At 42.8% G+C, this 15,192-nt stretch overlaps 1 protein-coding gene across 1 annotated transcript in view; it reads right to left on the bottom strand.

The window, feature by feature from the left end:
* daam2 (dishevelled associated activator of morphogenesis 2) overlaps nucleotides 1–15,192 on the bottom strand; it is a 98,122-nt gene that overhangs the window by 1,678 nt on the left and 81,252 nt on the right. Inside the window, exons 14-25 of the mRNA XM_083684053.1 lie at nucleotides 14,806–15,105; nucleotides 14,159–14,266; nucleotides 11,944–11,973; nucleotides 10,247–10,356; nucleotides 8,407–8,491; nucleotides 7,319–7,425; nucleotides 6,435–6,523; nucleotides 5,553–5,721; nucleotides 5,029–5,136; nucleotides 4,214–4,274; nucleotides 3,433–3,564; nucleotides 1,267–1,437 (exon numbers count right to left, since the gene is read on the bottom strand). Coding sequence (XP_083540179.1) covers nucleotides 1,267–1,437; nucleotides 3,433–3,564; nucleotides 4,214–4,274; nucleotides 5,029–5,136; nucleotides 5,553–5,721; nucleotides 6,435–6,523; nucleotides 7,319–7,425; nucleotides 8,407–8,491; nucleotides 10,247–10,356; nucleotides 11,944–11,973; nucleotides 14,159–14,266; nucleotides 14,806–15,105 — 1,470 coding nt within the window. The remainder of the gene's footprint in view (nucleotides 1–1,266; nucleotides 1,438–3,432; nucleotides 3,565–4,213; nucleotides 4,275–5,028; nucleotides 5,137–5,552; nucleotides 5,722–6,434; nucleotides 6,524–7,318; nucleotides 7,426–8,406; nucleotides 8,492–10,246; nucleotides 10,357–11,943; nucleotides 11,974–14,158; nucleotides 14,267–14,805; nucleotides 15,106–15,192) is intronic.

Raw genomic sequence — 15,192 nt, 5'->3', positions numbered from 1 at the left:
TCCTCTGTTTTTTATTTTTATAAAGGCACTGTAGATGTCGGCACATGACAGACAGACTTTATAAAAAATCTAAAACAGAGAAGACTGCAAAAGTCTACACCCCCTTGCTGTGGTTCTCCTAAAATGAGCTGAAATGCAATATATTTAATACATTTTGAGTCTATTGAGTGCAATGATACAGACAGACATGGAGTGAGAGTAGCCAAAAATATGGTTGGACACAATGGAATGGAAAAACCAGAGACTAAAAACCAGACAATTAGACACACATAAAACAGATCCCAGAGTGCAGTCTTTGAGGTTAGTCTACCAATTACTCAAGCACTTATCAACTACATCACTTAGCTCCATAAATATACTGTAAGTAAGTTTGGCCTGTGTGTGTGTGTGTGTGTGTGTGTGTGTGTGTGTGTGTGTGTGTGTGTGTGTGTGTGTGTGTGTGAGAGAGAGAGAGAGTTGGGGGTTAGGTGTTTAAGTCTGGAGTGTTGTCTTGTTCCCACCAGAGTTCTCCAAGCCTAATCGCTGTGACGTTTTTAAAAAAAAATGTATTAGCCCAGCCACCGCCCCCCCTCATCAGAGGACCTTTGTTTCAACATGGTCATTTCAGTCCTTTCTGGTATATTTGGTATTATTTCTGGTTTACATATAAACTATTATTTTCAAAAATGAGATGGTTTGATGCTGACTATCAACTGTCAATGTTGACAAAGAAAACTTTAATTTTCAACCCATGATAAACAATGATAGCAACTTTGGATGATGACCATCTATGACAACCATAAACCAACATGTTATGATGGTATTACCACATTCAACTGTGCAATGTTTGGTTTTAACGTTGTCCCACAATTATTTTCCATCATCTGGAACAGCCAGCTGCCCCTAGGCCAGCACTCTGCAGGTGGCCAGAAAAGCAATATGAAGACCAGCTAAAAACATCCCTGAAAAAGTGCCGTCTCAACCAAACAAAACTGGAGTATACTGCTGCCGTTTGCTCCATCTGGCACCAGCTCTGCAAGCAAGGGGTGCACAGGGTTTCAGATGGAAACTGACTCTACAGTCATACCAAAACTCACCAATAGAGGCAGAAGTGGAAGTCATCATCGGATATAATGGACTACCATAAGCAAGTAAGCAAAGCCCACTCTCTCTCATCATAGCTTCCATGTGTGCCCTCCTCTCCTCCCCCCTGTAATGCAGAATGTCCTGCCTGGTGTGTGTGTGTGTGTGTGTGTGTGTGTGTGTGTGTGTTCCACTCTCTCTCACCATAGCTTCCATGCGTGCCCTCCTCTCCTCCTCCTCCTTGCGGCGTTGCATGTTCTCCAGGTCCTGTCTGGCCTCGCTGAATGACTGCATGAATGTATCGAAGATCCCGAAGAACTCATCGGGCTGCATCCGGCCCTGCTCCTCTCCAAAGTGTTTAAGAGACATGGAAAACTGCACAGGGAAAGAAAGAATGAGAGACATAGGATTGGGAAGTTGAAGTTATACCTCTCAAAGGTAAGTAAGTAGTAACTAAACCTGAACATGCACTTGAGAGCATAAGTCAAAGACATATATATATATATATATATATATATGTCACATATAATGAATACATATGAATGAATACATATTATTATTGCGGTTCTATTAGATGTGTGCAAAGTACACACACACACACACACACACACACACACACACACACACACACACACACACACACACACACACACACAGGAATCTACTTGATTTGACCACCATATGTCTGCTCCCATCTCTCCCAGCTGTCCAGTGTTCAGTGCCAGGACTGGGGTTCGGTTACATCCGGACTATGTTAGCCACTGTTTGCGACCCGTGTACAGACTGTGTTTGATAGAAAAGTCCTTGGGTTTCTGTGTCTGAAGATGCGAACCCATCCTGTCATTATAGCCCTGTCACCACGGCAACCACCACGACAGTCCCTATTCTGTAATTATGTCTCTGGTCAAACATTTTCCTCTCATCCCTCCAGATCTGCACACACACTGTCCAGCCCAGAGTTTCATTACCACACGCGCACTCTACCGAGCTGCCTGGTGGGACTAATTTGACCACATCATTAGTCATGGAGACTGTATGTTGGGTAGAGGAGACAGGAGAGGAGGGGAACGGAGGAGGATGTGGATGAGAGGACTGGGGAACAGGAAGAGGGACTCAGAGAGGAGGACTGACTGCATCTTGATATACTGTACCCCCCATTTCCTTGTCTCCTTCACTTCATAACCACAGATTAGACTGGATAGGTATCCACAATACTGTGTGGACAGATCAGAGTGGATGAAGGAAATGAGAGGAGGATGGAGATTGGTTTAACATACTGTAGTAGTGGTGAGGGTATGGGAGAGCACAGTGATGCTCAACTTCCTTCTTTACCCAACTTCCCTCCATTTACCCCCCCCCCCCTCAACCTGATGGTTAACGTAACTCTCAGGACAGCATTTCAGTAAAGTGCTGAAGCTTCACTTTGCCAGCCCCCCCACAATGGCTCCTCAGTCAGCTCCCTGGAACAGATCCCCCTTGGCAGTGTAAAGCCGGCCGTCCTGACAGCTTTTCAGACAGCTATCCAATGGCTCTACCCTGTGTTCTGCTTTCCTCCCACCCTGGCACCCTGCCACCTGCCCAGCCAGCTAGCCCCTCACTGCCAGGTTAGAAAGCCAGGAACGTGGGTGATGCAGGGTTGTACCATGTGTAATGGTTCAGTCATTTGACGGGTGATCGGCAGGTTGCAAGTTCAAGTCCCGGGTGGGGAATTGGTTGGTGGGCGGGGACAGGGGTTGCTTAACACAACAGATTTTAGTAACAGTTTTCCCTCTCAAAGTGCTGACCTTAATCAAAAAGGGGGGACTATCCCTTTAAGGCAAATTTGTCTCAATCCATATTTGTCCATCTTGTTGGAATGTGGAGATGTGTATGTAAGCCCTTCCATTCCAATCACTATGCATGGAAAACCGGAAAACCTCTATTGGCCCAATGGCCTCTCTGACTAGAAACTCTGGTGGGCGGGTCACACACACACACACACACACACACACACACACACACACACACACACACACACACACACACACACACACACACACACACACACACACACACACACACACACACACACACACACACACACACACACACACACACACACACACACACACACACAGGAGAGTGTGTTCGAGTAGATGAAGTCTGGACCAGTACACAGAGATTCTTTTGTGGTCCCACAGCAAACCCAGCTTCGGCTGTGCTTTTCCCTTGACGTCCTAACAGCCCGTTTTTTCCCCTCCTTTTTTACGGCACTCCTCCTTGAACAAATAATTAGGAGCACGCTCACAGACGCACCCGCTCACACACACACACCCTTGTGCGCACACACACACGCACACGCGCACGCACATATACACAGATGAAGGCTACCTTGTCCTTGGCCTCGTTCAGAAGATCCTCCAGCTCTGAGAAGCTGAAGCTGGCCACGGTGATGAAGTCTCCCACCACAGGGACAAACTTGTCCCCCCAATCCCTCGTCCTGCTCTGCTGGTAATGCAGCTCCTGGAACATTCACAATATCATGGATGTATTAGAGTTTATGTGATGTTTTGGATGAGGGTGAGGTACTTTTAGAAGTCCATTTTGGCTTTCCTAACCTCACCTGGCTGCATATACCTGTTTTACCTGTGTTGTTCTTTTAGATTATTTTCACTGTGGTGGAAGTCTCGGATTTACCACTCTGTACTTCAGCTCTTCAGAGGTAAGAATCAAGAAACAAGTCCTGAGTAGCCACAATATCTGAGTCCGGTATTTATTGCTTGCAAACAAGAGACAAGAGTGTAACAGCAGCCCAGCGTAGATCCAGGGGTCTGTTCAGCACAAGTCTGAAGAGGCGATTATCAGGGTTGTCTTTTATACAGTTTAAACATAATGGTAGGCGCCGCCAAGGCTATCGGCTGATGGGCTTGTGTTTACGTGAGAGAAGGCGGGAGAGAATGAACAATGGGGAGACTTTCTTACTGATCAATCAGCGCTTTCTTACTGCTTTCTTACGTGTGTGTGCTTTAGATAGAGGGCAAACGTGACTCTTCTGAATTCATTGTGTTACATTGATGCTTAACACTTCATTGTTCCAGAACATAATTAAAGACATGGGAAGATTGCCAGAATCACGTCACACACACACACTCAAAGATGATTGACAACTCACCGCTTCTAGAGCCTTAAGTCCACTCTTAATGCTGTGGACCTCCTTCTCCAGCTCAGCCAGACTGGAGGAGGGAGAGAGAGAGAGAGAGAGAGAGAGAGAGATTCAGCAGCCTAATATCTACCAACAAAATGATCTCTGTTTTCAAAGGGAGTCTGTTTCAAATAGGTAATGTGCAGTGATCTAGAGTACGAGTGGTTGGGGGAGGTGTGATCCTGTCTCTGAGTGAATTTGTCATCAGTTTCAAAAACTTGATAAAACAATGCTGAAAAATAAAAGGACCGATATACACAAGTTTACAAAACAAAGGATTTAGAGTAGAGTAAGAGTGGAGTTGGGAGGGCAGTGTGAGAGCAGACCATGAGATGCGCAGTATTGTTGATATCGGACTATGGGCGAACCAGACTGATCCAGTTCTGCCTGCGCCTATTTTTATATAAATAAAAAAACAAAACAAATTGGCCCCATTGCCTGGTCCTCGTTAAGACATTTAAACCATTTACACTCTTCATCTCTGTAATTCACTATAAGAAACTTGATTTTCCTTATCTATCTGATAAGGCACGGTGATAAGGCAAACCATCACAAACCATCACAAACCATCACAAACCATTCTGTCTCTCATTTTTATCTTAGTTATTTGAAGGGAACACCAACAATGTCCGTGCTGTCAGTAAATAATACCAACAGAGGGACGAAACTTCACTTCACAGCTCTTGTTACCTCCTTTGTTGTCATTTGAATTCCAGATTGCCCCTTTAAGGTTAGGATGAAGGATAAGTGATATGGTCCTTGGTCTGTGTCAGGTAGCTACTCACTTGACTTTGGCTGCCTCTGGTACGCTAGCCAGGTCCTGCTGGATGGCCAGGATGTCTGGGTAGTTCTTCTCAAAGATCATGATTAGGTAGTGCAACATGGTGATGTTCCTGTTGTAACATACACACAGTCATGCATGTTATAACAACGTAATGTTCAAACACACAGTACACACACACACACACACACACACACACACACAAACACACACACACACACACACACGCACACACACACACACACACACACACACACACACACACACACACACACACACACACACACTAATGACTCAGGTTTACGTCAATATCATTGGCTGGGATTCCATCAATTGCAGTTATTTTCGGTCTTACAAGAGTTTGACACTTGATTTGGAAATGTGATGGTCAACTCACGACAAACCCCTATCTGGCTGTGTGAACTTTAACCTCTGTGTCTGTCCACGACTGACCTGTCTATGCTGGATTTGGTGTCTGTCTCACTACTGACCTGTCTACGCTGGACTTGGTGTCTGTCCACTACTGACCTGTCTATGCTGGACTTGGTGTCGGCGATCTTGTTGAGACTGTTGACCTTGAAGCCGTAGGCGTTGCCCCGCTGGCCTTTGTTCATGAAGTTCCCGAAGGCCAGGACCACCTCCAGGGTCTGGGTCAGCCGCTTACTCTGAACCACCTCCTTAGACGCATTCAGGATAGCTGAGAGAGAGGAGAGAGAAGACGTAGAGCAAAAAGCAGTTAGCATTAGCAATGTATTATGATAGGTAACACAGACACAAGATGGCCAAAGTTCAACCACTACCTCCAATAAACAATAATTATTATTATTATTATTTTCTTATTTCTGCAGTACTTGTATGTTTAATTCGATATGTCCATTCTTTTCTTTTCTATTTCTGTTTGTTGTGTTTTTTCTAGGTTTGTGCTCTTGGTGGTATATCATTTTGAAGCGCTAAAATGATATATTTTTTAATTGATTTGTTATTATGTCTGGTGCGCAATCTCTCGGTTCCTCTCTTCCTCATAATGGCTCCTCTTCTTTCCAGTTCTGGTTCAGATTGGTAGGATCATCTATATTCACCTTTTAGTCACCTTTAATCTTTTTAACCAGTTATATACAACAAAGTCATAGTATGTATAGTGTATTATATATATATATGTGTGTGTATATATATATATATAATAGTCTGTTACTTAGAAGTGTTTAAGAATTAAGTTGCATGGTCACTCTCCCACTCCCTATAATCTTTGAGTCTGTTCCTCTAGATCTTAATCAATTTTACCTTCTTCAACCTTAGGCTCCACTCCTTACCCCCCTCTTACCCTTTTTGGTAATCCACAGATAAGAAGATCCTCCTCATTTGCATCTTACTGAACCCTCCTCGACCCCCCAACCCTTGTTTCCAGCTCACCTTCCACTTTCGGTTTGGTTTCCGCCAGGCGCTCTGCAAACTTCTTCTTGAAGAACAGGGCCTGGAGTCTCTGTTGGTAGTGGTCAATTCTGACGGTGGGATGAGGGGATGAAAGGGATGGATAAGAGAAAAAAGAAAAGCAAAAAAAGAAAAGAACAAGAGAGTTAGAGTTGTCTCCGGGGAAGCGCCATTTCAAATCAAGAGACCCCCCACCTCCAAAACTCCACTTTCTCATTTTTCACCGGGGCTTTCATTGTCAAATAGCCTGCATCAACACAAGGGCATGTTAGACATACATAGGGGGTGAAGTAAGGGAAGGGGGGGACACTTGGTGGGTTGAGATGAAACATTTGAAAAAAGGGACATGGCTTGCTGATTTAGACACTGTATCTGTGTACCCCCCGCCATCCTCTCTCAGCATCTCTCCTGCATAAAGGTTGTACTTTTGGGCACATCAAGTGTGTAACTACATCAAACATACATAAAGCATCTTCAAAGCCTATATACAAATATGGAAAAACATCTGCACCATGGATTTGTGATGAATTCTGTATGACAAACACAATACGATTCATCATCCTGTATGTAGCCACTGTAAACATGTTTTATGTTTATGTTTGTGTTTTAATTAATCTGAGATAACCCTATATTGTGTTTTAAGAGAGTGGTGATGTGTACATTTCAACAGAAAACATAGCAGTAATTGGTGAATATTGGTGGTATTTTGACTGAGCAAAAAAGTGAAGATGCTTCCAAAATGTTCCATAATCTGCAAGGCACTTGACTGAAAATTAGTGCCCTCAATAAGAATTGGGTCATTTTAAGTAAAAAGATGCATAATCTCATTGGTGATGGGTTGTAGTAACTGTCATGGCTGATCTCACCTGCTCATCTCATAGAGGAAGCGGTCAGCGCGGGCCATGCGCTCCAGCTCATGTTTGTGCTCCTCCAGTAAGTCAATGTCACTCTTCTCAGGGACAAACTTCAGGAGCTGCAGAAGAAGAATTCAAATCAAATCTAAATTGTATTCAAAGTGCATTAAAGAATCTTTAAATCATTTTCAATATATCATTAAAGGTTTAGTTGAATATTTTTCATGAAATCATAGTCAGATGGTTCCTTACCTTGAAGGCAGTCTATGGGTCAGGAGAAACTGTAATCCATGGTTTAGAGTTGTTTAAATATTCACTAGTAACTTCAGATAACTTTAGCCACCGCAAACAAAAAAAAACAATAGGAGTGATTGGGGAAGGAAAAAAAAATACAATTGTGGCCCAATTGCCTCAAAGCAACTTCCAACCAAGTCAGAGAGTTCATTTGAGGTGATTTGGGCAATTTTTTTGTTCCCCAATCACTCCCATCATTTTTGCTAGCGGTGGATAAAGTTAGCTGAAGTTAGTAGCTATTTAAACAAATATGGATTAGTTTCTCCTGGCCCATAGACTACTTTCAAGGTAAGGAACCATCTGATTATACATTGAAAAACATGTCAAATGCTATGTAAATGTCAAAATGATATCGACACACTCATATCACCCTTTGTGTCATTATACTGTTTGCAAATGTTCAGTTTCCTCTCCAAAGACTACTTTAAATTCCTGTTTATTTATTCATTAATCTATTCATCCTTTATTTATAAAAGTGGGGCAATAATTAATCGATGGGGCAATAATTAATCTATTTTCCTCTGAGTATAGTGGTCCTGTGGACTGTGGACCATGTGAATATTACCAGTAATGGGGCAAAGTAGGCCAAATAACCAATCAATTATGGGGTTTAAAAAAACTATCAATCTACCTTTGAATTAATGTATTTTGTGGATAGCAAGCTTCCATTGGCTTGCACCAGCCAATCAAATCAACTTAAAGTGCACAATATTTCCTCCAACAATGAAGATCAAAGACATTGGTTGCCTCATCACAAGAGGTGACTGTCCCTGACAATAAAATGTCCAAGATGGAGGACAGATTACCTGCTCCAGCATATCCTTGGCCAACTCTTCCCGCTCGTCCATCTCTAGGATGGCCCTCTTGATCTCCTCGTTGCTCATTTTTAACCTGCGAGGATAAAGGGAGAGACCACAAGAGATTTTGTGATTATACTGGAGGCAAGAGGGCTATTGTGTTATCTATTGTGTTAATTACACCACAGAGCTGAACCGAGCTGAGCCAAGCTGAGCTGTACTGGGCCGGCATGGTCATTACGCTGAAGCAGTGACGGAAAGGACAATGTGAAAGGAAAATATCCGAGCCAGTACAGTATGGTCGACCCTGTAGTGTGTTTAAACCCCCATGTGATGAATATCAAACCTGCAGGGCCTAACAATTTCAGATCTATCTAGGTTAATGCAAAAAAGTTCATATGCTAATCCCACCAGGCAAAGTGTTATGCAACGTGGTTAACCAATGAGCCTTGCCAAAATCAGTTCCCTATCCTTGAGAGCCAATCCAATTACACACAACTACCCACATCTTGTACCAACCCATCCGTCTCACTGACTCATTTGATTGTTGATTCGAAGAAACAATGGAAACAACATCATCCCGTAACTCCACTGTAACTGTGGTTGTATTGCAGCCACAGTTACTACCAGTAACTGTTGCTACCAGACCTTAGCGGACCTCCACAGCCCTGCCAGCAGCTGCTGTCAGTGAGGTTGATCAATGTCCACTGCACCGAGCCCTGATCAATGGGACTCTACATTAGTTGGATGACAAAGCCCTATATGGATCAGTCCCTGACCTGGTTTGGGCTTTGCCTGCATCCTAGGCCATTCCCATCAACTAGGGACCTGAGCTCCAGGCCATGTGGCCTTGTTGTCAATGGGGAGAAGGGACCAAGAGTGCTTTGACATCCTGTTTATTGATTTATGAAGTGTGTTGAGACAAATCCATCTCTCTTCGAGGGAATTCAGACTTCAGTTGTTAAAAATAGATACTACTGTATACTGGTGGCCATATTATCAAGCAGGACCAGAATTGGTCCTTGTCAAGAAGTTATGTGATTAAATGTCCTCCCGAGGAGAAGCTGTTCTATTTGTGTCATTTTTGGATTGGTCTCTGTCCGTTCGTATGTCACACACTTTAGTCCGTTCGTATGTCACACGCTTTATCTCCGACACCACTACAACAATTTTGACACAAGTTGGGTGAACGATGCATCTTGTCATAGAGATCTGTTGTTAGGAGTTTCAAGGTGACGCCGATTCATCTTGTGACGGGTCGGCTAAAGTGTTTATTATCATGAAAAACGTCATAATAAGGTGAAAAGAGGAGAGTACAACTTGAATTTACTATTATTTTTTTAAATCCTTGAAAATTCATCAAATAAGCACAACACCTTCCAGTAACTTTTCAGTCATATGTTTGTACAATTGTCACCAATTCACACAAGGAAGTACACTACTGTACATCATTCGAGACAACATGTTTACTGTACACTTTCTTTCTTTTCTTTCATCAGCAATACTGGGCTGTGGCCATACCTGGACCACTTCCTAATGTCTGTTGTTTTTGCTGTCAGAGGGGCACTAATTGCATTTCCTAAACAGATGTCCTCATGGGTCCATTAAAAATACACACAATTTCCTGTGTGAAGCAAAGTACATACCCAGCACCACAGAGTTTACAATTGAGTTATCATCCTATTACTAAGCAGTGGCCTTGTAATTGAATAATAATATTGAGGGCAGCATAAGATAAGATAAGGACACAGTGCATCCACAGTATCTGATGTAATAAATGACTAATATCCCCCAGTTTTGGGTGTTATCCGTGACATAATTGAGTATTGTGGTCGGCGTGCATACATACTTTGAGAGCAGGATGACACAGTTCTGGGCACGGCGACCGTCGATGACCGACAGCTCCTTGACCTTGCGTGTGCTCAGGTACAGGTCATCCATGGAGCCTGTTGTCTCTTTCTGTCAAGAGAACACAGAGAACAAGGTCATCTTCTTCGAATGGTGTACAATTATCAACACAACACTCAAGTTGACAAAATGAGGATAATGCAATCATAACACCCTTGCTGTTCTGCAGTGACACCTGAACACTTCATAGCATGGAATGACATCACATATAATGGCACTTTCTTAATAATGACATGAATTGACAGTTTGGAGGAAGGGTAGGGAATTTCTGAGCAGATTGAAGCTTAATTCACAACTAAATGTCGCCAGTACATTACTGTACTGATGAAATGGTATGGTTGTGCCAATACATTCCCCACCCCTGTTTTGAGGCAACAGGAGGAAAGGTTTGTAAATGCCACTAAATGCTTATGTCAGGTGTCATGTGTCACCGCTTTGGGCATAATCCATGTCTTGTTAAAAACCCTCTGAACCGAGGCAGTGCAGGCATATAAAAACAGTTCAGAAAAGCCATGAAAAACAGAGCATCAAAAGTCCATTTTGGGGCGAGCAGCGAATCTAAACCAAGGAGGAGGGATGAGATGGTGAGTCACAGTCAAAAAACATAGCACAGGCTGTTCCATAAACCACTCTAAACGAAGGCAGGAAGCTGAGCTAGGGCCGTGTCAGATATTTCTGTAAGCTTCACACAAATGCAGTATTCAAAAATCCACAAGGGAGAATTAATAGATGTTTTAAAAAACTTTGGGCTAGGGTTTGAGAATATTAAAAGTATTCTATTTATGGCCCAAGCAGGCTTCCTGCTCTTGAAAAAAAATGTCCTTTTGCGGTGACAGGGGGGATGACGTATGTAAAACAGATGTGTCTTCCAAAGAAAGAGAGCTTTTCTTCCATGCCCGCGGTGACCTACAGTGACTGGCAGGATAGTGAGGCTGGCGTGCGGTCAAGGGAGCCACTCCCGTTTGCCAAACCCCTTTTCTAGCCACGCACTCAAAACGTCCGTGCCAGGTCAACGTTTATGTGCTTCGCCAAATATAGCAGAAGGGTGGCGTTCTATTTTTCGATGATAATGATTATAATTGTTAAAAACTAGGGTGATTAAAAGGTTGGGGAAACTTTCTGTGCTGGGGAACATTATTTTAATAGAGGCTTTATCAATATGGCCTTTTGCTCCACTCTACTGTTTTTGGGATGATTGTGGTGAAGAAAATGATGATGGAACCGATGATGGTGAATGTGATGATGGTGAGGATGATTAATAGTGAAATTACACTTAATTAAATGACACATAATAAACCCTAATTAGAGAGATCTGTGAAGTGCTACTGTGTGAACAACTAAATGATAACATAACTGATTGTTTTTCCATTGCTGCATATTTACTTTTCAAATGCTTTGCCTCACCCACATTCAACAAGATCTCCCCAATAAGAACAGAAAGCTGACTGACAGATACAACATGATGGAAACGTTTAGATTGAATTTCATTGCCCAATTATCTCAGATTTTTATTGCACAAGACTCAACACATGTCTGTCTTGGTGGCAGCCCAGGGAGAAGGGAATGGGGGGAGGAGGGAGGAGGGAGGAAGAAAGAGGTGACCGTGAGGGAGAAGTGCACAGTGAACCAGAGACTCACCTGTTTGAATGATTGGTTAGTGAGCAGCTCCTGCCAGGTAGTCGAAGAGTGCATAGAGACCAAAAATTGAAACACATGCAAAGGTTAGCATTTCAAGCAGCAAAGATGGCAGCCCAATTTTAAACACAGGGGGGTCCTGATCCTAAGTTTGGGAACTGCTGCATTAGAGCAAAGCCTATAACTACACACAACAAGCAAAAGTTCAATGGTTTCTACCAAGGGGGCTGGCTATTCGTCAAGGGCTCGTATTAAGTTTTCTTATCATATCTAATTTGTTAATGGTGGTCTAATTACATTTAAATTAACAACGAAATATCCACATATAAAAGTTGGAATGCCATCCATGGAATATTTTGCTTGTCAAAATGAAGAACGTTGTCATAGTAGGACAGGCTTACAAAGAGGAACAGTGTTATCATAGTAGGACAGGCTTGCCTAAAGGAACAGTGTTCTCATAGTAGGACAGGCTTGTCTAAAGGAACAGTGTTCTCATAGTAGGACAGACTTACAAAGAGGAACAGCGTTGTCATGGTAGGACAGGCTTACAAAGAGGAACAGCATTGTCATGGTAGGATAGGATCTTGGGTTTTTCGCTGCTTTATCCTTAACTAGGACCCATGTTGTAGCGCTGGCTAATACCTGCAAAATGTGTATGAATAAATATCTTCTCTAAATCACTGTCAGTCCCAAACCTCAAATGACCTATTCATCTTCACAGGCTCTTTACAAGGACAACACAGAGAAGGATTTATACGTGAAAGCATGGACAGATTAAAGTCTTTGAAACAACTTTCACCAAAATGATGAATGATGACCAATATGAAACATTTTATAACAGTCTTAGTACTAGTCTGTGCCCATGATATTACCAGCTGTTTGGTGTTGACACCCAATTGGGCAAATGCAAGCTATTAAGGGCAAGCTACAGTACCCCTTGATGTCACAGGACTAGTTGTAATTAGTTTAATTACATAGGCTATGTGATCAACTAATTGTACATCAGCTTCTACCACATGTGTAGAATACACATAATAATTAGCCTTAATAACAAGTTAGCAGCTAAGCTATGACAAGTAACGTGGTATCATGTAGCGTTCCCTATTCTTACTTATTAACTCTGTATGTTTTCTCCCTGTCTTGTCAAGATTATGATTTCTGATTTCCTCATGACGACAATGACATTGCCTCGTTCCTTTTTGTTACCATAGCCCCTGATGATCTTGCCAGCCCCCAACAAATGTTCTGAAGAAACGACTGCATGTTATGGTATCTACACAATAGGCCATTCAGCAGTGAACAGCTGCTAATGTTGAAGTGCCCTGCATAAGTAATAGGACAGTGAAGCAGGTTTTCTTCTTTTGGCTCTACACTCCAAAAGTTAAAATCAAACAGTTACTGTGAGGTTAAAGTCAAGATTCTCAGCTATCATTTGATGGTATTTGTGTATATATTGGTTTCACCCTTCATAAATGACACTTAGTCGTAGTCCCCCCTATTTTAGGCCACCAAAAGTGATGGGACAGATTTATCAAATGTCCAAATTAAGCACTCATATTTAGTATTTGGTCGACAATCCCTTGCATGCAATAACTGCCTGAAGTCTGCGACCCACTGACCCCACCAGATGCTGCGTGTCTACTCTGGTGATGCTCTGCCAGGCATGTACTGCAGCCATATTCAGTTGTTTGTTTTGAGGACGTCTTGCCTTAAGTCTCCTCTTCAACAAATGAAATGCATGTTCAATAGGATTTAAATCTGGAGATTGATTTAACTTGATTTAAAATCCAAACTTTTTGTCGAGCCAAAAAAATAAAAAATGCTAAACTGTCCCATTACTTATGCAAGGCACTGTACATCAAGGTTTCAAATGCATCACTTGCATCAAGTTTCTACTGTACAACACAGCAAGCGAACAAGACATGCTTGTCAAGACTGACACACACACACACACACACAGACACACACACATGCGCACATACACACAATCGCACACACGCGAGTCAGCACAGTACACATACACATCAGCACAGTACAAGCACGCACAAACACAAATGCAAACTCAATGCATATGATATTTGACAATAGGAATGACATATTTAAAAGCACAAAGTACAACTACTGGTAGGGATTTGTTAACCAAACCTAACATGATCAAAGATGGTGTGGCTATCCCATGCCCTCTAACTGATATTCAATCAATTCAAAGCTTCCATACTTGTTGTCTCTGATAGGCTGAGAACATCTTCTCAATGTCCTTCAGATCCAGGATCTTAAAGGCCCGCAGGTCGTCAATGTCGTGCCAGATGGTACCAGTGATCTTATTCTGGGGGGAAAAGGTGACAGGGTGGCCATGAGTTGATGGGGGGGATTACATTGTAATTCAGGGATAATCTGGGACAGATTGTGTGTGTGTGTGTGTGTGTGTGTGTGTGTGTGTGTGTGTGTGTGTGTGTGTGTGTGTGGAGGGGTGGGGGGCTGCATATGCTATGTCCGAGATGATTGCAGATTAATATGAAGTTATAAAGCTATCACAGGGTAATAATGACAATTTCAATTGGCTCATTGAGTTATTCTATTGGTATTTACTACTACTAATAATAACATATATATGTGCGATACAAAGTGTTGTTTATGATGCTTTAGCTATTAATATTGTGTATCACCTACATCTGTTAAGTGTGTTCACGCTTGTGTGTGTAATAGTGTAATTTATATGTACAACATTATTGTTGTTAAGACACCTTGGTTTCAATATGCATGCTCTTGATTGTCTTAGGTGAGGTAAAATGTGTGCTAGAATTGTGATTTGTGCGTAAATCTGGCCTTGAATGGTCTTTGTATGAATAGAGGATTGGTTCTCACCTCGCCCAGCTTGGCCCAGTTGAAGGACTTGAGCGGGTGCGACGGCTGGGGGATGGACTTGGAGCGCAGGTTGTTGGCTGTATTGAACGCAGGTAGGACTGGAGGAGGCGGGGCCCCAAAGATGGGCGGAGCTCCTGGAGGAGGGGGCGGGCCTACAGGTGGAGGTGGGGGAGGGGGCGGGCAGTTGAAAGGCAGCGGAGGAGGGGGAGGAGGGAAGCTGGATGCCGTCAATGGGGGAAGGGGAGGGGCCAGACGGTCGCCAGGGGGTGGAGGGGGAGGGGGGAAAGGTACGCTGCCAACCTAATGGTGGAAAAACAAAAAGTTACAGTTAGAGCAACAGTAACAATTAGGACTGTGGGACTAAGTAATATTAAATATACAATACTC

This window comes from Argentina silus (assembly GCF_951799395.1).
Source record: "Argentina silus genome assembly, chromosome: 13".
In the NCBI taxonomy this organism is placed as follows: domain Eukaryota; kingdom Metazoa; phylum Chordata; class Actinopteri; order Argentiniformes; family Argentinidae; genus Argentina; species Argentina silus.
The sequence above is the reverse complement of the archived record's forward strand: the minus strand, read 5'-3'. Positions and strand labels throughout refer to the sequence as shown.